We start from the raw sequence: 26,726 nt of genomic DNA, 5'->3' as shown, positions 1-26,726 counted from the left end.
AGGTGCTGCTTTGTCTGGTTGAGTATCATATATGCTAATGTTTTAGAAATTTTGTGGTTTCCAGTGTTACGTTCTATTGTGTCAGTGATGGCGATTAGCGAGGCTTCTAGACACCGTCGGTGTCTAAGGTCTTCTTCGGTGAGAACGAGTTCTGCCTCATCCCAGCTCATCAAATGCCCCGTGGAGTATCTGGAGGACACAGGCGTATTAAGTCGTCTCTGTTACTGGCTTTCGATGCTCGTTCAGGCGGACCGCAAGATCTCTGTGTGTTTCGCCTATACACTTCCCTTCAAAGTGTGTAGAAAACCTACCAACAGGGACTCTTATACACTTTTATTCACACCTAGACACCCGCACTAAAAGATGAGTCCTTATTGGCTTCTTGAGAGCTCTTCGCATCTCTAGCCCTTGTTTCCTTGAAGAAAAATGTTCTTACATAACACAAGCTTTTACAAGTCTTCAGTTTCCATCTCTCTTCATCCGAGATTGTAGACTATAGCACAAGTTATCTTCAAGAAGCCGCCCATGGAACAGCCCTCTAAGCAGTTCATAGTGATCCCTTGTGGTGATGTTGCCACTAATACTAACTGGGCCCTTGCTAAGAGTAACATAAATGTGTCCACCATAAACACATCATCTATCAAAGACCTCACTAACAAACGCAGCCCCACACCTCTAACTTCTACAGCAGGCGTCAACACCATACTCTGTGGATTCTGTCCCAAGAAATATGTAGGCGAAACAGGCAGAGATCTTGCGGTCCACCTGAACGAGCATCGAAATGCCAGTAACAGAGACGACTTAATACGCCTGTGTCCTCCAGATACTCCACGGGGCATTTGATGAACTGGGATGAGGCACAACTCGTTCTCACCGAACAAGACCTTAAACGCCGACGGTGTCTTGAAGCCTCATTAATCGCCGTCACCGACACAGTAGACCGTAACACTGGAAACCATAGAATTTCTAAAACAAGATACTCAAACAGGCAAACCATCACCTACCCAGCAACACAGGAGTCACATCATCTCATTGTCTACCCGTCCTCATCCCAACATGGCTTTCTTCAGGTCACCTTGCATCACTCACACCTCACTCTCCTATATATAATATCTTTCAACCTATGTATGTTAAAAGTGATCAAGGTCCTAGGACCGAAACGTTTTCTAATAAATATGTCCTAGTGTTTGCTTTCGTGTTTTTCTAAATCAACTTAACCTGTACATGTATGGTACACAGTACAGACAAGATGAAGAATTAGATACATGTGCAACACCTGGGTATTTTTATTTCAGGGTTTCGCCTCCAGTAGCTTTATCAATACATATTCAAGGACAATATGTGGAGATGTTTTCCCATCATGTCCTTGAATTTGTATTGATAAAGCTACTGGAGGCGAAACTCTGCAATAAAGATACCCAGATATCGCACATGTGTCTAATTCTTCGTAACTTAACCCGTTAAAAATGTGTCGCAAATCCTATGTGAAAATGTGACATTGTTTTTAGCAGGACTGGTGGTCTCTCACGACCAGCAAAATTCTCCGAATAATTTTATATATTGGTGAGGAACCTCTCCAGGCTGAGGGACTGATCACCTCAAACCTTCTGCTATAAGTTAGAGGAACTGATTACATCATCTCCACTGCTTCTGCTATCTTCTCAGTATTCGACTGAAAAAGTCCAAGTGTAGGCGAAACGTTTCGGAAAAAAAAGATACCTAAGTGTTGCACCTCTTACCATCCGAGGATTGGAAGAACAACTCCACATTCTTGGATCAAGAGCCCTTGAGCTGTAGATGTACAGGTTGCAATATTCAAGGAAGACCTGCTGGTCTGACTGATTATCTTTTGATTTAGGTTACTATGACACAGACAAATCCACATGGAGACAAAATGACTACTGAATATTTCGACCTCACAGTGAGGTCCTCCTCAGTAGCTTGCTGAGCATGACCTCCGTGTGAGAAAAATACAGTACTTTCCTTTTGTAATACCTACATAAGTTTGTCTGCTGCTGCTGGTAACACTACTACTACCACACTACCACCACCACCACTATACCACTGTTAATACTATTATGACTATCACCACCACCACCACCATTACTACTACTACCACACCACCACCACCACCACTATACCACTGTTAATACTATTATAACTATCACCACCACCACCACCATTACTACTACTACCACACCACCACCACCACCACTATACCACTGTTAATACTATTATAACTATCAGCACCACCACTATTGCTACTACTACTAATACTACTACTACTACCACCACCACCACCACCACCACCACCACCACCACCACCACCACCACCACCACCACCACCACCAAAACCACTACTATCACCATCTTTTCCCTTCCCTCTTCCCAACCTAACTTCTGGTCTTCTTTACTTTCTCGTTCCCAGTTATGACTTACCAATGATCAAGCACGGAGATACCTGACAGCCACATGAAAAATAAAAACGGTTCCATATAAAATTTTTGGTTGGGTTAGTAAGTTAGGTTAAGTTAGGGAAGGTTAAGTTAGATTGGGTTTCAGACGCTGTGATTTTTTTCTTGATTTTTTTACTTAGATTCTTTAGGTCGAAGTGAAACGTCGCGTTATTTTTCTTTGCAGAAGAGTGGGTATTGTGTGCAGTGTTTCACCCACGTTATTGTGCGACTAGTTAAGTGCTCGTTATTTGTGTATTGTTCCAGTATTGTGTTATGCTTTACTGGAAAACTTGTATTGTTCATGTAGCTTCAGCTCTTCTTGTCTGTGAGCATAATGATGATACACTTCCGTGTGTGAGCATAATGATGATACACTTCCGTGTGTGAGCATAATGATGATACACTTCCGTGTGTGAGCATAATGATGATACACTTCCGTGTGTGAGCATAATGATGATACACTTCCGTGTGTGAGCATAATGATGATACACTACCGTGTGTGAGCATAATGATGATACACTTCCGTGTGTGAGCATAATGATGATACACTTCCGTGTGTGAACATAATGATGATACACTTCCGTGTGTAGCTAGAATTTTGTTTGACAGAAGAAATGAGAAATAAAAATCGAGTATAAGTAACATAAAGATTCTCCTGATGATAACAGTGACAATCCACTGGCTGCTTAAAAAAAAAAAAATACCACGGGCAGGGATTGAACCCGCGATCAGAGAGTCATAAAACTCCAGTCCGTATCATTACGATTTTGTGAATCACTGGCTGCTTGTCAGTAACAATTTAATTTCATATCGTAAAACGTGATACCAAGTGTATCGACACTACGTGCATAGGTAAAACATAAATAAAAGTCTCGTTCCCTTTGGATAGTATATTACAAAACAATATTATCTTAACATGTTACCATTACGGCAGAGTCACCTTCGCCACAGTTAGCTGCTGAAAGGATTGTAATCTCAAGCATTTAAGTACAGATTGTTTGAGTTAAAACACACAATAAATGTGTCAGAAGAGCCGTGAGTTAACACTTCCCGCTGACACGTATCTACATATAACATTTCCTGAAGGTAGGTAACTATGTACACTGTAATGTTTGACGGGGCTCTAATGTCGGCAGAGAAGGGGTCGGCTCTCCCAAGCTGCTCCTGATTTTCAAGGGTTGGCTTGACGAGGATGACCCCAGTGATCACACAACAATTATCAGGCCACAGAGACTGTAATTCAAAACTGCTAAATTGACCCCCAAAAATATAAATCAGACCCACTGGAAATGGAAACTGGATGATGTTTGTGACCTGATGGACACACACACAACTAAACCATAAATTGGTGAAGCAATTTAAGAGACAGTCCGCTCCGTCTCCTGCACCATTAGTAAGTCGCGACTTGATAATGATCCAGAACCGACCGAAATGTTGTCTTAATTTTATCTTCAGTTTATAGGGAAGCTGCTTTACTTACGGAATTGTGACTAACTGTTCACGAACTGATACTTCATCCAGTTTTAATCTCCAATGTATTTGTCTGTAACCTGTTCCAGAGACGATGTTGTGTCCTCCAGTTTTCAAAAGTAATTTAATCCTTCGTCGTGTGGAGGAGCCACCTCAGCCAACACTATATATCGTGTGGGTCGTGTGTGTAGAGGGGGCGATGTCCTCGAGACCCCACTAACACACACACACACGCTGTATTGCACTAACATACACCTGACGGTGGTCGCCAACAAGACATGGGCTGCACAAACCCCTGAGTACACCAAGTAATAGTTATGTACACGAGGAAGAGGCATTGGTTAAGTACATCAACACCGATTACACGCTTCCAGTTCTCTTTTGAATGACACAGCCAGCAGCTTGCCTGAAACTCTTGAAATTGGCGGTGCTTACCCGAATGCACAAAAGGCCACATTCGCTGTTTCAAAATATCTAATTATGAATAAATATATGAAAAAAAAAGATCAAACCCCATAGGCTGCCAGCTTGTTGAATCTTGCCTGAGGATTCGGCCAGCTAGAACAGCTCCGTAGTATGTACAAGAGGAATCAATTAAATATTAATTAATTACCCTGTGATAACTCTAGACGCGTTGGCTACAGTTAGTAAAGGCTTCGTGAAAGACGAATCACACAACATAGAGAGATCAAAGCCCTCTTGCCCGGCCAGCTCGCCACTTCCACAGGGTATCGGACGCCATCGTGCGGAGAGGCGGAGAGAGAGGTGATGGCTGAGTGGTAACGAGCGAAACACTGTGACAAGAGGGCTGACATGGGCGGCATCAGACTGTGCACATTTGCTCCGTTAATCCCCGGGCGTGCAGGTGGCCGCTGGATGCCCTCCCTCCCCTCCCTCTCTTCATCTGACCCTCCAGCGGCCCTCCTCTTCCCTCCACGACTGCCCTCCTGCCCTCATCGCCTAGAGCAAGGGCTCATTTTTCACCTCCGCCGAGTAGAAATGTCCGAGGCTGAAGGTGGGAATGGCTTTGGAACGATATCTCAGAGGCTCTCTATTCTCAGAGCTCACAGCGAGTGAGCGAGGAGAGAGTGGCTGTGTGGCGCTTCACACTCACCCAGCGACACTGACCTCAAGCTTGCTGATAACGGGAGAAAGTTCAGCTATTGTCGCACGTCAGGAGACATCCTGGCCACTGTCGCACGCTGGGAAGACCACACTTTCCCCAGCTACTGTCGCACATCAACTACTGTCAAACGCCAGCTACACGAGAGTGCTCAACCCGAAGATCTTGAAAGCGGATGAGTGCGCCGGTGGGAGAGTCGTTCAGAGTACCTGGAACTTCTCGCCGAAGTCCATGCAGTCTTGTGAGCCAGGAGTGGTGACTCCCTGTACGGGCGTGACCGTAGCCGCACGGGAGTAGTGCTGACTACCCATCATGCTGTGGGAACTCATCATGTGGCCGCCCATCTGCTGAAAGCCCCCCATGTGGTTGGTGACGGGGGTGAACTGGCCGTGGGCGCCCATGTGGTGAGGGAGGTATTCCATGCTCATGTTGCCGTAGTATGAGGCGGGTCCGTAGTTCTGATTCCATGAGGAGCCGGGACTCTTGCTACTGGTCATGTGGTATGAGGGAGTCTGCATACAGTTAGCGGTGGAGACATGTAGGTCTCCCATGGGTCTGAGACTGGTCGGAGCCCACAGGGACGAGTAACTATTAGTGTGGTCTGTGGTGGGCGGTGCTGTCTGAAAGGAGCCGTATGTGTGCGCGGGCGTGGGCGTGGGCGTGGTGTTTGGGGGCGTGTGTGCTGATGCCGGGGACACCGAGGGCGGCTTATAGGCCGGCGAGGCGGGGCGGGGAGAAGATTTGATGACGGGCGGGGGCGGCGAGGGCGTGCTGGGGCTCTTGATCTTCTTGGGGCGAGGGGCAGCGGCCTTGGTGCTGTCGGTGGTGCTAGCGGCGGCTGGAGTGGCGGTGATGGCAGGGGCGCCCGCCCCGCCGCCACTGCTGCTGTTGCTGCTGCTCAGGTTGTTGCTGTTGCCACTGGAGGCCCCCCCGCTGCTGCTGTTCTGCTGCTGTGCCTGCTGACGACACTTAGCTCGCCGGTTCTTGAACCAAACCTGTCACGGGAAGAGACGAAGATTAGCCATCAGTAGTGTACGTGTTTAATACTTCCATATATATAACCTGGTCATGGACGGACCGCGGGGGTGTTGACCCCCGGAACACCTTCCATATATATAACCTTGTACCACACTTATTATTATTATTATTATTACTATTATTATTATTATTATTATTATTGTGAAAGACTAAAGCCTAATAGGCAGCACAGGACAGGGAGTGGTGGAGGCTCGATCCTCCGTCCAGTAAAAAGGAGACAAGAGTCACGCAACTCTTGCGAAGAGAAATAAGTGTTGGTAAACTTTCGAGGTATAAAAAGAAGCTCTTTATTAAATATTATACTGTACGAGAGAGACTTATTACTGTTATTTATTTCTGTAGGTATTAAGGCGAGTGTGTGTGTGTGTGTGTGTGTGTGTGTGTGTGTGTGTGTTTGTGTGTATATATATATATATATATGTGTGTGTGTGTGTGTGTCTATATATATATATATATATATATATATATATATATATATATATATATATATATATATGTGTGTGTGTGTGTGTGTGTGTGTGTGTGTGTGTGTGTGTGTGTATGTGTGTGTGTATGTGTGTGTGTGTGTGTGTGTGAGTGTGTGTGTGTGTGTGTGTGTGTGTGTGTGTGTGTGTGTGTGTGTGTGTGTGTGTGTGTGTGTGTGTGTGTGTGTGTGTGTGTGTGTGTGTGTGTGTGTGTACTCACCTAGTTGTACTCACCTAGTTGAGGTTGCAGGGATCGAGTCCAAGCTCCTGGCCCCGCCTCTTCACTGGTAGCTACTAGTTCACTCTCCCTGTACGGTGAGCTTTATCATACCTCTGCTTTAAGCTATGTATGGATTCTGCCTCCACTACTTCGCTTCCCAAACTATTCCACTTCCTGACTGTTATGTGGCTGAAGAAATACTTCCTAACATCCCTGTGTCTTCAATTTCCAACTGTGTCCCCTTGTTGCTGTGTCCCATCTCTGAAACATTCTGTCTTTGTCCACCTTGTCAATTCTTCTCAGTATTTTGTGTGTTGCTATCAAGTGCCCCCCCCCCTATCTCTCCTGTCCTCCAGTGTAGTCAGGTTGATTTCCCTTAACTTCTCCTCGTAGTATATACCCCTTAACTCCGGGACTAGTCTTGTTGCAAAACTTTGCACTTTCTCTAGTTTCTTCACGTGCTTGGCTAGGTGTGGGTTCCAAACTGGTGCCCCATACTCCAATATGGGCCTAACGTACACGGTGTACAGGGTCCTGAACGATTCCTTATGAAGATGTCGGAATACTGTTCTGAGGTTTGCTAGGCGCCCATATGCTGCAGCCGTTATTTGGTTGATGTGCGCTTCAGGAGATGTGCCTGGTGTTATACTCACCCCAAGATCTTCTTCCTTGAGTGAGGTTTGTAGTCTCTGGCCCCCTAGACTGTACTCCGTCTGCGGTCTTCTTTGCCCTTCCCCAATCTTCATGACTTTGCACTTGGTGGGATTGAACTCCAGGAGCCAATTGCTGGACCAGGTCTGCAGCCTGTCCAGATCCCTTTGTAGTTCTGCCTGGTCTTCGATCGAATGAATTCTTCTCATCTACTTCACGTCATCTGCAAACAGGGACACTTCGGAGTCTATTCCTTCCGCCATGTCGTTCACAAATACCAGAAACAGCACTGGTCCTAGGACTGACCCCTGTGGGACCCCGCTGGTCACAGGTGCCCACTCTGACACCTCGCCACGTACCATGACTCGCTGCTGTCTTCCTGACAAGTATCCCCTGATCCATTGTAGTGCCCTCCCTGTTATCCCTGCTTGTGTGTGTGTGTGTGTGTGTGTGTGTGTGTGTGTGTGTGTGTGTGTGTGTGTGTGTGTGTGTGTGTGTGTGTGTGTGTGTGTGTGTGTGTGTGTGTGTGTGTGTGTGTGTGTGTGTGTGTGAGTGTGTGTGTGTGCGCGTGTGCGCGCGCGCGCGCGCGCGTGTGTGTGTGCGCGTGTGTGTGTGTATGTGTGTGTGTGCGTGCGTGCGTGTGTGTGTGTGTATGTGTGTGTGTGTGTGTGTGTGTGTGTGTGTGTGTGTGTGTGTGTGTGTGTGTGTGTGTGTGTGTGTGTGCGTGCGTGTGTGTGTGTGTGTGTGTGTGCGTGTGTGTGCGTGTGTGTGTGTGTGTGTGTGTGTATGTGTGTGTGTGTGTGTGTGTGTGTGTGTGTGTGTGTGTGTGTGTGTGTGTGTGTGTGTGTGTGTGTGTGTGTGTGTGTGTGTGTGTGTGTGTGTTTGTATATATCTTGGGTTCACTGTTAAGCCTCGCCGCTGTCTCCTGGCTAGTTAATCCGCCCGCTAACGGTCGAGAGAGAGAGAGAGAGAGAGAGAGAGAGAGAGAGAGAGAGAGAGAGAGAGAGAGAGAGAGAGAGAGAGAGAGAGAGAGAGAGAGAGAGAGAGAGAGAGAGAGAGAGAGTTGAAGTCTTGGTTACTACTGGTGTTCAGTACATACACAACAAGGTCGTGCACACTAAAGAAAAAAGACCTCAGGTAGAGTACAACTCAGAAAGTGAAAACCAGCAAATATAATCAACAACAAAGGCTCTGGGGATTACCATCACACCAAACATATCACCAGATGGCACGTAAATCACACAACTTTAGCAGCATATACGTATGTTCACTCTATTCAGCAACTCTAACAAAAAATACACACCCCTGATGTATGCCAGTATACAGTAACCTTTCTCAGTGAATTCAGTATAAAACTGGCAGGCAGAAGTGGCATGACAACAACTGTTCGTTCAACATATCTAACTTAAGTCACATTTTATTAGATACTACATAACGTGAATAAGACTGTACATGTTGCATTTCTACATATGTTTTATGTTGTCGATTCATTTCTAATATTTATGAGGATCTAGTTGAGGTGATGATGAGTCTGAGAGAGTTTTGCTTGAGGGAGAGTGGGTCTTCCACACACCTGTGTTGAGCTGGTCAGTAACTGCTCACAAGAGATCATAACGTCAGCAGTATCACATGTTCCGGAGTTAGTCGTACGACTTCCATGATGGAAACATACGCCAGGGCGACAACAGTCAGTCAGAATGACTCAAATTGACTTAATGCAAATTTAAGTCAATGTGTTGTTAGGATATAAAGTCCACACCTACCCGGAGTGTATCTGGATATTGCTCAGGGCCTGATCAACCAGGCTATTACTGCTGGCCGCACGTACCGCAACGTAAGAACGACAGTCTGGCTAATCAGGTACTGACTTTAGGTATTTGGCCAGCTCCCTCTTGAAAACAGCCAGGGGTCTATTGGTAACCCCCCCTAATGCCTGGTGGGAGGCTGTTGAACAGTCTTGGGTCGCTGAAGTTCGAAGAGGAATAAAGGTTTGCAATCTAACTAGTCCTTCAGCAGAGATAAAGGAAGGAACTGGACCTGAAGACCCAGATGGACCGCAAGAGATGATTATGATGTACAAAAAAATAAATAAATAAAAAAACGAATGTAGAAATGGATTGATGGTTGAAACAAAGATGATATAGGCAAGACGGGTGGAAATTGAAGACGCAGACGAGTCTTAAAGATGTTAAGAAGTACATCTTCAGACTCGAGGTGGAAAAAGTGGATGAAGAAATGAAGCGAAATTCTATACACAGTTACAAGAGTAGGTAGGGCAAGGTTCATGACCAGCAGCGTCTTCTACAATGGTGCAGGATGCCAGGCATCTCTATCGTCAGGAGCAGTGAATAGACCCCGGAAAATATTACTTGGCAAGAACGATCACTCTCTCTCACACACACAAGGGGCCTGGAGCTGTGAATTGATCCTGCAACCACAATTAGGTGAGTACACACACACACACACACACACACAGGAATAGACTCCGAAGTGTCCCTGTTTGCAGATGACGTGAAGTTGATGAGAAGAATTCATTCGATCGAAGACCAGGCAGAACTACAAAGGGATCTGGACAGGCTGCAGGCATGGTCCAGAAATTGGCTTCTGGAGTTCAACCCTACCAAGTGAAAAAACATGAAGATTGGGGAAGGGCAAAGAAGACCGCAGACGGAGTACAGTCTAGGGGGCCAGAGACTACAAACCTCACTCAAGGAAAAAGATCTTGGGGTGAGTATAACACCAGGCACATCTCCTGAAGCGCACATCAACCAAATAACGGCTGCAGCATACGGGCGCCTAGCAAACCTCAGAAGAGCATTCCGACATCTTAATAAGGAATCGTTCAGGACCCTGTACACCGTGTACGTTAGGCCCATATTGGAGTATGCGGCACCAGTTTGGAACCCACACCTAGCCAAGCACGTAAAGAACCTAGAGAAAGTGCAAAGGTGTGCAACAAGACTAGTCCCAGAGCTAAGAGATATGTCCTACTGAGAGGAATTGACAAGGTGGACAGAGACAGGATGTTCCAGAGATGGGACACAGCAGCAAGGGGACACAGTTGGAAGCTGAAGACACAGATGAATCACAGGGATGTTAAGAAGTACTTTTTCAGCCACAGAGTAGTCAGGAAGTGGAATAGTTTGGGAAGCGATGTAGTGGCGGCAGGATCCATACATAGCTTTAAGCAGAGGTATGATAAAGTTCATGGTGCAGGGAGAGTGACCTAGTAGCGGTTAGTGAAGAGGCGGGGCCAGGAGCTATGACTCGACCCTTGCAACCACAGCTAGGTGAGTACACACACCATCACCACCACCACAACAACAACAACAACAACAACAACAACAACAACAACAACAACAACAACAACAACAACAACAACAACAACAACAACAATATGTAAACATCTACACACCCACAAAAAGTCTACACGCACACATGTACACAAACACAATAACTTCTAAAAAACAAGCCATACCACGGGCGGGGATAGAACCCGCGGTCAGAGAGTCTCAAAACTCCAGACCGTCGCGTTAGCCACTGGACCAGCTAGCCACAATAAGATTCGTGGCTTATTATGGCTAGCTGGTCCAGTGGCTAACGCGACGGTCTGGAGTTTTGAGACACTCTGACCGCGGGTTCTATCCCCGCCCGTGGTATGGTTTGTTTGCAATCGTGTCATTAAGATTTCGTGAGTCACAATAACTTCTATATACACCTGTACACACGCTTTGTGCATCACTGCAAAGACAGCATCATCTGTGTGCAAGACATGATGCTAAATAGTTTGCACGTGCGTGTGTGCGTATGCGTGCGTGCGTGTGCGCGTGCGTGTGTGCGCGTACATGTGTGTAAGGAAGTTATAGAAGGATTAACTTTATTATTTTAGCTGGAAGAGCTAAATTCCAAGCAAAATATAGCAACAAATTCAAACTAAATATAGCAAGATTTGCTAGCTAAATATAGAAAGATTTTCTAGCTAAATAATAGCAAGACTTGCTAGCTAAATATAGCAAGACTTGCTAACTAAATATAGCAAGATTTACAAGCTAAATATAGCAAGACTTGATAGCTAAATATAGCACGACTGGCTAGCTAAACATAGCAAGACTTGCTAGGTAAACATAGGCACACCCTCTATCTTATTCTAAAAATCTGGCTTAATTCAGCTAGCCTTCTCGGCTAGATTGATCTTATCCTAGCAGCTAAATTTATCCAAGCTAAACGTATCCTAGCAGCTATATTTATCTCAGCTAATACTGTCTAATCCTTCTAGCTTAATTTATCTTATCCTTCTAGACTAATACAACAAAAACGTCTAGTTAAATGTATGAAGACTTGGTTAACTACAGTAAGACCTGGTTAACTACAGTAAAACCTGGTTAACTACAGTAAGATCTGGTTAACTACAGTAAGATCTGGTTAACTACAGTAAGACCTGGTTAACTACAGTAAGATCTGGTTAACTACAGTAAGATCTGGTTAACTACAGTAAGATCTGGTTAATTACCGTAAGATCTGGTTAACTACAGTAAGACCTGGTTAACTACAGTAAGACCTGGTTAACTGCAGTAAGACCTGGTTAACTACAGTAAGATCTGGTTAACTACAGTAAGATCTGGTTAACTACAGTAAGATCTGGTTAACTACAGTAAGATCTGGTCAACTACCGTAAGATCTGGTTATCTACAGTAAGATCTGGTTATCTACAGTAAGACCTGGTTAACTACAGTAAGACCTGGTTAACTACAGTAAGATCTGGTTAACTACCGTAAGATCTGGTTAACTACAGTAAGACCTGGTTAACTACAGTAAGACCTGGTTAACTGCAGTAAGACCTGGTTAACTACAGTAAGATCTGGTTAACTACAGTAAGATCTGGTTAACTACAGTAAGATCTGGTTAACTACAGTAAGATCTGGTCAACTACCGTAAGATCTGGTTGTCTACAGTAAGATCTGGTTATCTACAGTAAGACCTGGTTAACTACAGTAAGACCTGGTTAACTACAGTAAGATCTGGTTAACTACCGTAAGATCTGGTTAACTACAGTAAGACCTGGTTAACTACAGTAAGATCTGGTTAACTACAGTAAGACCTGATTAACTACAGTAAGATCTGGTTAACTACAGTAAGACCTGGTTAACTACAGTAAGATCTGGTTAACTACAGTAAGATCTGGTTAACTACAGTAAGATCTGGTTAACTACAGCAAGATCTGGTTAACTACAGTAAGACCTGGTTAACTACAGTAAGATCTGGTTAACTACAGTAAGATCTGGTTAACTACAGTAGGACCTGGTTAACTACAGTAAGATCTGGTTAACTACAGTAAGATCTGGTTAACTACAGTAAGATCTGGTTAACTACAGTAAGATCTGGTTAACTACAGTATGACCTGGTTAACTACAGTAAGATCTGGTTAACTACAGTAAGATCTGGTTAACTACAGTAAGATCTGGTTAACTACAGTAAGATCTGGTTAACTACAGTAAGATCTGGTTAACTACAGTAAGACCTGGTTAACTGCAGTAAGATCTGTTTAACTACAGTAAGATCTGTTGAACTACAGTAAGATCTGGTTAACTACAGTAAGATCTGGTTAACTACAGTAAGACCTGATTAACTACAGTAAGATCTGTTTAACTACAGTGAGACCTGGTTAACTACAGTAAGATCTGTTTAACTACAGTAAGATCTGGTTAACTACAGTAAGATCTGTTTAACTACAGTAAGTACTGGTTAACTACAGTAAGCCCTGGTTAACTACAGTAAGCCCTGGTTAACTACAGTAAGCCCAGCTTAACTACAGTAAGACCTGGTTAACTACAGTAAGCCCAGGTTAACTACAGTAAGACCTGGTTAACTGACAACCCCCTGACCACCCCATGGTACTCATGGCCACTCCAAAGTACCCCTAGTCACACCAGGGCATTTTTGCCTACTCCGGGGTATCCCTGGCTATTCCAGGGTATTTCTGGCTACCTTGGATACCCCTGGCCATCCCTGCTACCCCAGGACACACCTGGCCACCCCAAGCCTCCCCTGGTAACCCCTGGCTATTTCTGGCCACTCTGGTCAACCCCTGGCCAGGTCTTTGCCATCATAGGAGGTGCAGTGATAAGGATAACAGGCTTTTGATTCAAGGAATTGGAGCTGTTTTCCCTCCATCGGACCAAACCACAGTACATCCCATTCCTCAGCCAATGTATGGCCCCTGCGGGTTTGGCGTTTCCCCATAAATAGGGTAGGAGTGATGGGAGAGTTCCCACGCTAATTCTGGTCCCATGGGGAATGGGGAGATGAAGACTAATGATGGTGAAGTGTAGGAGAGTGATAGTGAGGTGTGGGAGAGTGATGGCGAGGTGTGGAGGAATGATGGTGAGGTGTGGGGGAGTGATGGTGAAATGTGGGGGAGTGATGGCGAAGTGTGGGAGAGTGATGGTGTGATGTGGGGGAGTGGTGGTGAGGTGTGGGAGAGTGATGCTGAGGTGTGGGGGAGTGATGGCGAAGTATAGGGGAGTGATGGTGAGATGTGGGAAAGTGAGGGTGACGTGTGAGAGAGTGATGATAAGGTGTAGGGGAGTGATGGCAAGGTATGGGGGAGTGATGGTGAGGTGTGGGAGCGATGGTGAGGTATGGGGAGTAATGGTGAGGTGAGGGAGTGATGGTGAGGTGTGAGAGAGTGATGGTGAGGTGTGGTGAGTGATGGTGAGGTGTGGGGAGTGATGGTGAGGTATGGGGAGTAATGGTGAGGTGAGGGAGTGATGATGAGGTGTGAGAGTGATGGTGAGGTATGGGGAGTGATGGTGAGGTGTGGGGAGTGATGGTGAGGTGAAGGGGAGTGATGGTGAGGTGTGATCAGTGATGGTGAGATGAGGGGGAGTGATGGTGAGGTATGAAGAGTGATGGTGAGGTGAGGGGAAGTGATGGTGAGATGTTTCGCACAGAGCTGAACTTTATCTTGACTTGATTAAACTTCACACAGGGGCGAAACGTTGTCCCAATAAAAAATTGTACCGAAACGTGCGTCTTTTCTTCACTATCACCGGAAGAACACCATTTTTACCTGATAATAAATATGTCAAGACACAGACACACAGACGCAGACAGACAGACATAAGGCAGACATCTTTTTTTTTTAGCACACCAGTCGCCTTCCACTGAAGAACGGTGAGGAAAAATAGAAAACACTACCTTCCCCATCATTCATTCAGTCACTGTCTTGCCAGAAGCGTGTTGACATCACAGTTTAGATGGAGTACCAAACTGTGTATATCCTCACTCTTCCTTTAGAGTGCAGGCATTGTACTTCCCATCTCTAGAACCCAAGTCCGACTAACCGATTTCCCTGAATCACTCCTATCTACGATGTTCACACAACTGTGCCTTTTGGCAGTCCAAGCCCCAGGCACTCAAAACCTCCTTTAACCCCTCCCTTCAATCTTTCTTAGAACGACCCCCTAACCCTTCTCTCATCCACCCGATATTTAGTTATCCTAATACTCTTGGCAACCCCTATACCTTGGTACCTAATCTCGAAAATACCAATTCCCTGCATAATCACACCGCACATTGCACTCAAACACTATATCTCCACTTTTTCCAGCTTCATCGCTGGGAAGTTTAAAACCCATGATTCACACTCGTACAACAGTGTTGGTACCACTACACTCGAGTACATTCACCTTTTGCCTCCATAAGGTTCATTGTCTCCACAGATGCCTCAATGCATCACCCACATTTTTCCAGTTGTATTTCTATGGTTTACCTCATCTCCCATAAAATCATCCACTGGTAAGTCCACTCCCAAATACCTGAACATATTTATTTCCTCCATACTCCCTCCTTCCAATCTGATATTCAATCATTCATTGCCTAAATTGTTTGTTACTCTTATCACATTATTCTTTCTTGTGTTCACTTTAACTTTCCTTATTACATACCCTCCCAAATTCGCCCACCAACCTTTGCAACATGTCTTCAGAATCTCCCAAAAGCAGAGTGTCATCGGCAAAAAAGTATCTGTGACAACTCTCACTTTGTATTCGATTCGTTATCTTTTAATCACACACCTCTCCCCAACATAGTAGCATTCACTTCTTTTACAACCCCAAGTATAAATGTTCAATAACCATGGTGATAACACACATACCTGTCTAAGGCCTACTTTCACTGGAAAATAATCTCTATCACTCTACATACCCTACATAAAATCTTTTTACTGCTTTAAGTAGCCTACCACCTATTTCAAACTTACAGCATCTATACCACACTGTTCTATCCAACTCATACGCCTTTTCTAAATCCATAAATGCAGTAAAAAGTTCCTTACATTTATCCTTATATGCATCAATGCAAACACTAAGTCTACACATCTTTTCCCTTTCTTGTTCCTCCGCAATCATACCCATAATTCTTTCAATAATAGCTCCACCGTATACTTTATTCTTATTCTGCTATTTTTTTACTTGTATAAACTACGCATGTTCTCTGCGAATTACTAGGTACCTTATCCCCCTTAATGAATGTACTGAACAAATGCCCCCAACCACTCCAAAATTATATCCCCACCTTATTTTAACATTTCTGTCTTAATCCAACCTATTCCAGCTGTTTTGTTCTCATTGTACACACTGCGTCATGTAACTCTCCCCCCCCCACTTACATCTGGCTCTTCCTCACTCCTGAAAGATGTTATACTTCCCTGCCCAATGCAAAAAATCACTACCTCCCACTCTTCATTAACATTCAACAATTCCTCAAAATATTCTCCCCATCCTCTCAGCATCTCCACCTCCCCATCTAATGGTTCCCCTCATTTATTTCTAACTGTTAAATCCATTTGTTCCCCGGGTTTCTCAAATTATTGATCTCGCTCCAAAACTTTTTCTTATCCTCTTGAAAATTAGTTGATAAAACTTCATCCACTCTTCCATTAAGTCTCCCTTTGCACTCCCTCAGCATTCTTTTAATCTCTTTTACTCTTCATATACTTCATATATCATTTCTATAATGTAAAAACCTTTCATATGCCAACTTTTCTTCCTTATTACCCTCTTCACCTCGTAATTCCACCAACTGCTCCTCTTCCCTCTCACACCCATCCTCCCATATCTACAAACTTCTGCTTCACACACTAACACTGCATTCTTAAATCTAACCCATATCTTCTTGACCTCTCCTCATTACCTATACTCTCTCTGCCTTTCTCCCAGTAACTGCTTATGTCTTTCCCTATCTCCTTGAATTTATATGCTTTCGCTTCTCTCTTACCCACTGATGACATTCTCCTTGTATCCCATCTACCTCTTACTCTCACTGGAGCTGCCACTAAATAAAGATCTGATATATCTATTGCCCCTGTAAACGCAGGAGTATTCAAAAGTCTGCCCATCAGCCTTTTATCTACTAATACAATAGGTGTCTTAAATATACACCCCCATATATACGCCTTTAACAGAATATTTATCTGACAGATTCGAGAAATGTCAAGGCAACTTTTGTATAGAAGATGGTGTCCCTTGTCATACTCTCAGACATAGGGAACTGCCTAAATTAATGTGATTTTTGTCCATACTGGACGTAAATACGATAGAGAACGTTTGGAAACTTATTAAGCACAAGCTTTGTGACGTGGCTGTGTTCTCTTAACACCAAAATCCGTCGTCCCATTAAGCAAGTGAGGGAAGGTGTTCACTCTTCTGTGTTTCATAAGTTAGCTTTATCAGTGCCTAGCAGACTGTTTCACAAGTTAGCTTTATCAGTACCTAGCAGACTGTTTCACAAGTTAGCTTTATCAGTACCTAGCAGACTGTTTCACAAGTTAGCTTTATCAGTACCTAGCAGACTGTTTCACAAGTTAGCTTTATCAGTACCTAGCAGACTGTTTCATAAGTTAGCTTTATCAGTGCCTAGCAGACTGTTTCACAAGTTAGCTTTATCAGTATCTAGCAGACTGTTTCATAGGTTAGCTTTATCAGTACCTAGCAGACTGTTTCACAAGTTAGCTTTATCAGTACCTAGCAGACTGTTTCACAAGTTAGCTTTATCAGTACCTAGCAGACTGTTTCACAAGTTAGCTTTATCAGTACCTAGCAGACTGTTTCACAAGTTAACTTTATCAGTATCTAGCAGACTGTTTCACAAGTTAGCTTTATCAGTACCTAGCAGACTGTTTCACAAGTTAGCTTTATCAGTACCTAGCAGACTGTTTCACAAGTTAGCTTTATCAGTACCTAGCAGACTGTTTCACAAGTTAGCTTTATCAGCACCTAGCAGACTGTTTCACAAGTTAGCTTTATCAGTACCTAGCAGACTGTTTCACAAGTTAGCTTTATCAGTACCTAGCAGACTGTTTCACAAGTTAGCTTTATCAGTACCTAGCAGACTGTTTCACAAGTTAGCTTTATCAGTGCCTAGCAGACTGTTTCACAAGTTAGCTTTATCAGTACCTAGCAGACTGTTTCACAAGTTAGCTTTATCAGTACCTAGCAGACTGTTTCACAAGTTAGCTTTATCAGTGCCTAGCAGACTGGAGTACCTCAAGAGGAAGAGTAATTCCGTGAACTTTTAATTCAAGTATGGAACACAAGCACATTTCTTCATTATATGTTTAAAACGATAAGTTTTGTTGAGCAATTTTGTTTTCTGTGTGATAAGTTCATTATTTCTTTTTATTAACAAATCGGCCGTCTCCCACCAAGGCAGGGTGACCCGAAAAAGAAAAACTTTCATCATCATTCACTCCATCGTTATCTTGCCAGAGGCGCGCTTACACTACAGTTATAAAACTGCAACATTATAGCCCAGCACACTATCATTACGCCCTATATCATATCTCATGTACTTGTTTATCCTCTTACACCTCACCATCACTCTCCCACACCTCACCATCACTCTCCCACACCTCACCATCACTCTCCCACACCTCACCATCACTCTCCCACACCTCACCATCACTCTCCCACACCTCACCGTCACTCCCACACCTCACCATCACTCCCACACCTCACCATCGCTCCCACACCTCACCATCACTCCCACACCTCACCATCACTCTCCCACACCTCACCGTCACTCCCACACCTCACCATCACTCCCACACCTCACCATCGCTCCCACACCTCACCATCACTCCCCCACACCTCACCATCACTCCCACACCTCACCATCACTCTTCCACACCTCACCATCGCTCCCACACCTCACCATCACTCCCCCACACCTCACCATAAGTAATTACAGGCTATAGAGGATTTCTCTGAGAAATTAAACTACACATAGAAATACTCTTTAGTTATGGACAACGAGGAGTTAGAAATTGTGCAAGAGTGTAGGTTTTCCAATCATTTCCTCTAGGCAAAACCATTTAAAACTGTAACAGACTAATACATATCTTAATTATAAGCCTCCAGTATCATTTCCCCCTGGCATTCCAAACCTACTACCTCCTCTACAACACTTCCTCTCACTGTAGCATTTACTTCCCACACGACAATTACTCTTGCACTTGGTTCTAAACTCGCTAAACACTCGCTCACCTTTACACAGAATCTGTCTCCTCTACGCTCCTCTCTTCCCCAGGTGCAATTTTCTTTTTAAAGAAAATTGGACACAACAGCAGTGTGCTTCTCTCCTATGCTGTATGATAGTTACAGAGTGGAAATAAAAGCTAGCTTAGTTTTCCTGTTATATTCTGTCACACAGGATGGGTTTCCATATCATACGCCACCACACTTGATAGATTTCCCTGTCATATTCCTTCGCACAGGATGTGTCTCATATAAGGTGTCGAAATATGTCAGACCGAGCTGTCAGACTTCAGTAGTCAAGCCTGAGCTTAGAGACTTCAGTAGTGTCAGCCTGAGCTTATAGTCATCAGCAGTGTCAGCCTAAGCTTAGAGACTTCAGTAGTGTCGGGATTTACCATCTCGCAGGGTAGACCATGCCATACACAGAACAATGGATTTTTTATAAAAATATCTCCATCCAAGAGCAAGGGGAAGAGAAATTATAAAGAGGGAGGAAGGGAGAGAGTGGGCAACCCCTTCCCCGAGGCAGATGACGTGGGCAAGCCCTTCCCCGAGGCAGATGACGTGGGCAAGCCCTCCCCTGAAGCAAATGACGTGGACAAGCCCTCCCCTGAAGCAAATGACGTGGGCAAGCCCTCCCCTGAAGCAAATGACGTGGGCAAGCCCTCCCCTGAAGCAAATGACGTGGGCAAGCCCTTCCCCTAGGCAGATGAGGCAAGAGGATCACCCAGAGGACATCCCGTCACCCTTGATACCGTCCTCATTGTCCTCACAGCTGTCAATCAATAATAAAAACAGAATCGTACCAAACGTGCATTTTTTCCCTTCGATCTTGTTCGTAAACTGGTAGTGGGAGATGCTGCATCATCATCCCCCTCCCCAGCATCCTCTCTTAATTATCTACTAATGTATGAATCTATGTGTAGTATTATTCATCAAACTAGATGTTCATAATGTTCCAGTTTTATTCCTCTCCTGTATCTATGTATGATTTCTCTTGTCTTCCCAGCTCTGGCATGATGAGGAGTCTTCATTAAAATTCCATTACTCCTGTGTATGAGATAGGCTATCATGAGAAATGGTAATTGCCCAGTGATAGTAACTGCAGCTCTGTTGGAATACTTGACGACACCCTCAGTGCCTTAATAAAGTGTGCCAGCCCAGACTGACACTGCTGAAGCTGGCTGCCAGCTCAGGCTGACACTACTGAAGGTGGCTGCCAGCTCAGGCTGACACTGCTGAAGCTGGCTGCCAGCTCAGACTGACACTGCTGAAGCTGGCTGCCAGCTCAGACTGACACTACTGAAGCTGGCTGCCAGCTCAGGCTGACACTGCTGAAGCTGGCTGCCAGCTCAGACTGACACAGCTGAAGCTGGCTGCCAGCTCAGACTGACACTACTGAAACTGGCTGCCAGCTCAGACTGACACAGCTGAAGCTGGCTGCCAGCTCAGACTGACACTGCTGAAGCTGGCTGCCAGCTCAGACTGACACTGCTGAAGCTGGCTGCCAGCTCAGACTGACACTACTGAAACTGGCTGCCAGCTCAGACTGACACAGCTGAAGCTGGCTGCCAGCTCAGACTGACACTGCTGAAGCTGGCTGCCAGCTCAGACTGACACAGCTGAAGCTGGCTGCCAGCTCAGACTGACACTACTGAAACTGGCTGCCAGCTCAGACTGACACTACTGAAACTGGCTGCCAGCTCAGACTGACACTACTGAAACTGGCTGCCAGCTCAGACTGACACTACTGAAACTGGCTGCCAGCTCAGACTGACACTACTGAAACTGGCTGCCAGCTCAGACTGACACTACTGAAACTGGCTGCCAGCTCAGACTGACACAGCTGAAGCTGGCTGCCAGCTCAGACTGACACTGCTGAAGCTGGCTGCCAGCTCAGACTGACACAGCTGAAGCTGGCTACCAGCTCAGACTGACACAGCTGAAGCTGGCTGCCAGCTCAGACTGACACAGCTGAAGCTGGCTACCAGCTCAGACTGACACAGCTGAAGCTGGCTGCCAGCTCAGACTGACACTGCTGAAGCTGGCTGCCAGCTCAGACTGACACAGCTGAAGCTGGCTACCAGCTCAGACTGACACAGCTGAAGCTGGCTGCCAGCTCAGACTGACACAGCTGAAGCTGGCTACCAGCTCAGACTGACACAGCTGAAGCTGGCTGCCAGCTCAGACTGACACAGCTCAACACCTCTCATGAGCCCCATCCTGCGTGATGGAATATAACAGGGAAACATAAATATTTTTTATTCCCACTGTGTAACTATCATGGATAGTGTTGCATCACACTGCTGATGTATGTAGCTTTATTTAATATTAACACCATCGTCCCTTAGCGTCGGTCCCCAGCGTGTCTGCCAGTCCTCCTGGCCTGTCATTACCACTAACCTTCAATCAATAACGAAAACCCCTCGGATTTAAGAAAGGTCGCAAGGGTATGCATCGCGACAACGTTTCGCTCTGTTTAGAGCCTTATCAGGTCAAGCTCTGCTCTACACAGAGCGAAACGTTCTCATAATGGACGGTAGTTCTGCAGCGCATAACGTATGTTCCTCAATTCAATACAGAAATGATATACGAAGATAGTAAAGAAGATAATCAGAACTATACACAAAAAACAAGATGAGACCATTAGTCCCTCAACCTTGAAGAACTGTATACACAAAAGACAAGATGAGGTGATCAGTCCCTTAGCGTTGCAGAACCATACACACAAGACAGTAAACGAAGTAATCAGTCCCTCAGCCTTAAAGCTGGTATTTAGTATCCAGCAGATCCACCACAAAACCAAAACAATCATCGTTATATTCCCTCTATTATCGCTGCCCTTCACACAACGAAGGGGGTGAAGCGTGGCCCAAGGCGGTGGTGGGGCGGATGGTTGCGCTTTCCCGAGAAACGGTAAATGAGCAGAAAATAGGCGTAACGGCTGCTGACGGAGAAATGGATACAATGAATACATGATGACGGGAGGGAAGCAGTGACAAGGGGACGCACTCTCCCCTCAATAGACCGCACAGGGGCCACGCAACAAGGGTGCGTCCGGAGGGGAAAGAGGAGGGTGAGGGAAGGAAGGGAAGGAATAGGAGGATGGTAGAGGGAAGGAAGAGAGGGGGATAGGAAGAGGGGTAGAGGACAGGAGGACGGGTAGGGAAGGGAGAGAGAGAGGGGATAGAAGGAGGGTAGAGGGAAGGGAGAGAGAGGGGATAGAAGGAGGGTAGAGGGAATGGAGAGAGAGAGGGGATAGAAGGTGGGGTAGAGGAAATGACACTATCACCACTATGCCGCTCAGCCGCAAACGGATGGAAATGACTTGTCCATTGGAGCGTTATTCTATTTCCATGAAGAGTATAGACATCTGGAGGTTCTATTTCGATACAACTCAGCCTAAGGAGAAAGGCGGAACACAATATTCAAGAACTAGGAAGTAGTGTAAATTGAGCAAGAGAAGAACATAGCGAAGCCTGGCGATTCGCTCTCTCTTTCTCTCTGACTCATCCACCTAGATAATATACGATAGTCCTTTATCTAGACAGAACTAGATAGCTCTTAACAGACAGCCCTCAGTGAGGGCTTTCAAGTCCTCTATGTTTCCTATATATTAATGCATCTCTCTCTCTCTCTCTCACTCTCTCTCTTTCCTTTTTTCCACTCTACAGCGACGCGCGAAACTCAAATCGAATCAACCTTCCCCCTCTCTCCACGGTAGTAAGCTAATATAGAGGGTAATAGAGCAATGTCAACCCCGGGAGGTGAGTTGTGATTGGTTAATGGGAAACAGAGACTGTGTCAACAGTGGAGGTGGGAGTGTAAATAACCTGCAGGCAGGGCTGAGAGGGGACGAGCTAAGTGAAGATTGTGGTTCCCCGTAGCCTTCCACTTCGACTCTGGCCGACACGATACCCCTCGCAGCGAAGTCTCTCAGACTGTTCGCGAGTCCCAATGATAGGATTTTCCTTTTGATTTTTTATATTATTATTATTATTATTATTATTATTATTATTATTATTATTATTATTATTATTATTATTATTATTATTATTATTATTATTATTATTTCTATTATTATTATTATTATTATTATTATTATTATTATTATTATTATTATTATTATTATTATTATTATTATTTTCTCTTTTTTTCTGTCTTTCTTCCAGGGGGTACCTTAATACTGACTTAAGTTGTTATGGTCAACGTAATATTAGTCAAGGTGATAACAGTCAATGTGATGATGTTTCAGGACAGACTGAATCATATAATTGCCTTCAATTTGCCAATTACTATTGCACAGAAAGTGATGGCAGGACATAGTAGTAAGTAGAAATAGGTAATAGGGAGTAAGTGGAATAGTAAGAAATAGGTATTGGAAACGTTAAGTGATACGAAACATTAAACAGTAGAAAATATGTAATAGGAAATAGGTAATGATCGGTAATAGATGGTAACAGGTAACAGTAGCAGAGTTCATCATTATTACGTGGTGTTCAGTCTGCCTTGCCTAGTCTGCGGCGCAGCCAATAAATTCAACTTACCAGTGGTTCCTACTACGTGTTCGTCACGGCCACGAGAACACAATACAACACGAACGCTGGCTACAATTATCCAGCAGCCCTTTTTTTTCCTCCTTCCTCGTTTGCCCGGCAGGAGCCGCCATGTTTCGAAATGCCACACTCCAAATACAATCATACGAGAATTTCGAAATATCAAATCTATCCCGCCTCGCGGCATTGCAGACGCATTTTGTTCATGCATAATTATTCGTCATGCGCACTAGTCGTAATATGAATCTAACGCCCAGTATGTTTACGATGATGGCGCAGTGTTTCAGTGAAGAAAAAAATAGCACAAAGCCTTAATCCGCCATCTTTCAAACTCAGTGGACGAAATATTTATACAAAGATTCTATTTTTAACGCGAGGACCAGCAGCATAATACCCGTGTCCAGGTATTCATTTCCCCTCGGTGTTCGAGAGCCTTTGTGAGCCGAGGCTCAGGTGGGGGGAAAAAGGGGGAAGGGGGGAAAAGAAAAGGAAGAATCTTCAGGTAGGCTACGGGATGGAAAAACTGCAAAATAAGGCGATATAATTTGATGGAGGAGCGAGGCTGTCGCGCGGTCCCCCAATATATACAAACATGATAACACTCCGCTGTCATTCCAGCTAACATTCCTCCCCATCTATCGTCTGTTTCTAGACGATCGAAGAAAAAGACTAAGTCTGATGGGCGCCATCTGAGTTCCGGAATTCTCGGTTTGGAGGAGGAAAGGATTACTAGACATTACTACACTCAAGTCTGGAACTTTGTCCATCTCTCAGAATTATCTACTGGAAATAGACACCATCTTTGCTTCATAGAGAGTTTCAGAATATTTTGACACACACACACACACACACACACACACACACACACACACACACACACACACACACACACATACACACACTTAATTCTGCTGTAGTTATATAATTACATAAAAAATGCAGGGACCCACTGGAGGATAGTGATGGTGGAGCCCAGGGCTCATGATGCAGGGGCCTGCTGAGGCTTTTGCTGCAGGGACCCGCTGGGGCTTATGCTGCAGGGGCCCACTGCACCCGGCTCTGAATCAAACAGCACACTTTCAGCAGTAACATTAAGACGGAATACTTTAAGATTCTTAGACACAGGACCCGCCTGAACGCTGCTCTATGGCAAATTAACCTTGAGACCAGCCCCTCAAGACTAATCCGAGACTAAATTTAGAGCAGGGGAGCAACGAGCACAATGAGAGAATGTGTCAACATCCGTGGGCTCCGACCGCCAATTTGCAAGCAGCAAATATCAGAAATACAGCCGGAGAAAGCGTAGATATCAGTCCTAAGGAGAGTGAGACCTGAGGGCTGATATCTTGCCCCGACGAGTACAGAGAGGAACTGTACCCACCTGCACTCTGCTCTCCGGCAGGTTGATCTTGATAGCGACCTCTTCCCTCATGAAGATATCTGGGTATCTGGTCTTGGCAAAGAGGGACTCAAGCACGTCAAGCTGTGCCCTGGTGAAGGTGGTCCTCTCCCGACGTTGTTTCCTCGCCGGCGTCTGTGTCACTGTGGAGAAGGAGGTCCATGAGTTACCTGAGGGAGGGAGCAGGAAGAGCAGAGTTATAGGTGAACACCTCGACATTTTCTTTCAAGAAGAAATGTTATAGTTTCAAGAAAGTTATAATGCAGTTTACAAACTTTAATAAACACAATATATAATGAATAAGTAGGAACTGTGGTCAGAGATTAACAGGTCCACCTTACTGTTTATTCAGAGACAGTCGCTTATTACGACTTCATTTGAGTTAAAAACTTGAACATATGATTTCATAATATTTCAGCGGGTTCACAGTTAACCCGCACATAGGCCGAAACCTATGACGACGTTTCGGTCCGACTTGGATCGAAACGTCATAAATTTCGCTCTCCTACGTGCGGGTTATTCATATATTGTACCAGTCACAGTATTGTGCCCTTTTTTTCATTATTTATGATATTCTTAAAAAACTCAAACTTCTTAAAAAAAATTCGAACCTCTTAAAAAAATCCAAACCTCTTAAAAAAAATTCGAACCTCTTAAAAAAATTCGAACCTCTTAAAAAAATTCGAACCTCTTAAAAAATTCGAACCTCTTAAAAAAAATTCGAACATCTTAAAAAAAATTCGAACCTCTTAAAAAATTCGAACCTCTTAAAAAATCGAACCTCTTAAAAAAAATTCGAACCTCTTAAAAAAATTCGACCCTCTTAAAAAAATTCGAACCTCTTAAAAAATCGAACCTCTTAAAAAAATCGAACCTCTTAAAAAAATTCGAACCTCTTAAAAAAATTCGAACCTCTTAAAAAAATTCGAACCTCTTAAAAAAATTCGAACCTCTTAAAAAAATTCGAACCTCTTAAAAAAATTCGAACCTCTTAAAAAAATTCGAACCTCTTAAAAAAATTCGAACCTCTTAAAAAAATTCGAACCTCTTAAAAAAATTCGAACCTCTTAAAAAAATTCGAACCTCTTAAAAAAATTCGAAACTCTTAAAAAAATCGAACCTCTTAAAAAAATTCGATCCTCTTAAAAAAATTCGAACCTCTTAAAAAAATTCGAACCTCTTAAAAAAAATTCGAACCTCTTAAAAAAATTCGAACCTCTTAAAAAAATTCGAACCTCTTAAAAAAAATTCGAACCTCTTAAAAAAATTCGAACCTCTTAAAAAAATTCGAAACTCTTAAAAAAATCGAACCTCTTAAAAAAATTCGATCCTCTTAAAAAAATTCGAACCTCTTAAAAAAATTCGAACCTCTTAAAAAAATTCGAACCTCTTAAAAAAATTAGCAAAGAGGTGAGTATGTAATTTCACAATATTGAATTAGTCTTATTTTTAGACAGTCGATAAACACACTTATGTGAAAGACAATAATTACTTGGGAAAAAGTTCGCATACGAGCGAAACCTTGTGTGAAATTTCGCTCACCTGTGGCCGAAACTTCATGATACTTATTTTTTGAGCGAAACCTCGTGTAATAAAGATCATCTACACACAAATAACCCACACATGGGAGAGAGGAGCTCACGACGACGTTTCGGTCCAACTTGGGCCATTTACAAAATCACACGAGCGAAAACTTACATTATTTTCTGAGCGAAACCTCGTGTAATAACGGTCATCGGTGAGCGAAAACTTATAATACTCTTTTTAGCGAGAAACCTCGTGCATTGAAGATCACCTATTAGCGAAACGTGCAAT

The 26,726-nt window shown here is 44.2% G+C and overlaps 1 protein-coding gene across 4 annotated transcripts in view; it reads right to left on the bottom strand.

Annotated features, from left to right (window-relative positions):
• Window positions 1-3,331: 3,331 nt before the first annotated feature.
• Window positions 3,332-26,726, bottom strand: part of LOC128698185 (homeobox protein OTX2-like) — a 59,994-nt gene continuing 36,599 nt past the window's right edge. For 3 of the 4 annotated variants that reach the window (XM_053790294.2, XM_053790297.2, XM_070098636.1), the window contains 2 exons: window positions 24,894-25,081; window positions 3,332-6,044 (listed from right to left, as the gene is read on the bottom strand). In XM_053790294.2, the coding sequence (XP_053646269.1) occupies window positions 5,250-6,044; window positions 24,894-25,081 (983 nt within the window). In that variant the 3' untranslated portion in view covers window positions 3,332-5,249. The remainder of the gene's footprint in view (window positions 6,045-24,893; window positions 25,082-26,726) is intronic. The other variant, XM_070098637.1, reaches the window with a different exon arrangement.

Source organism: Cherax quadricarinatus, chromosome 63 (genome assembly GCF_038502225.1).
Source record: "Cherax quadricarinatus isolate ZL_2023a chromosome 63, ASM3850222v1, whole genome shotgun sequence".
Classification (NCBI taxonomy): Eukaryota; Metazoa; Arthropoda; class Malacostraca; order Decapoda; family Parastacidae; genus Cherax; species Cherax quadricarinatus.
This window is presented reverse-complemented; position numbering and strand designations above follow the sequence as displayed.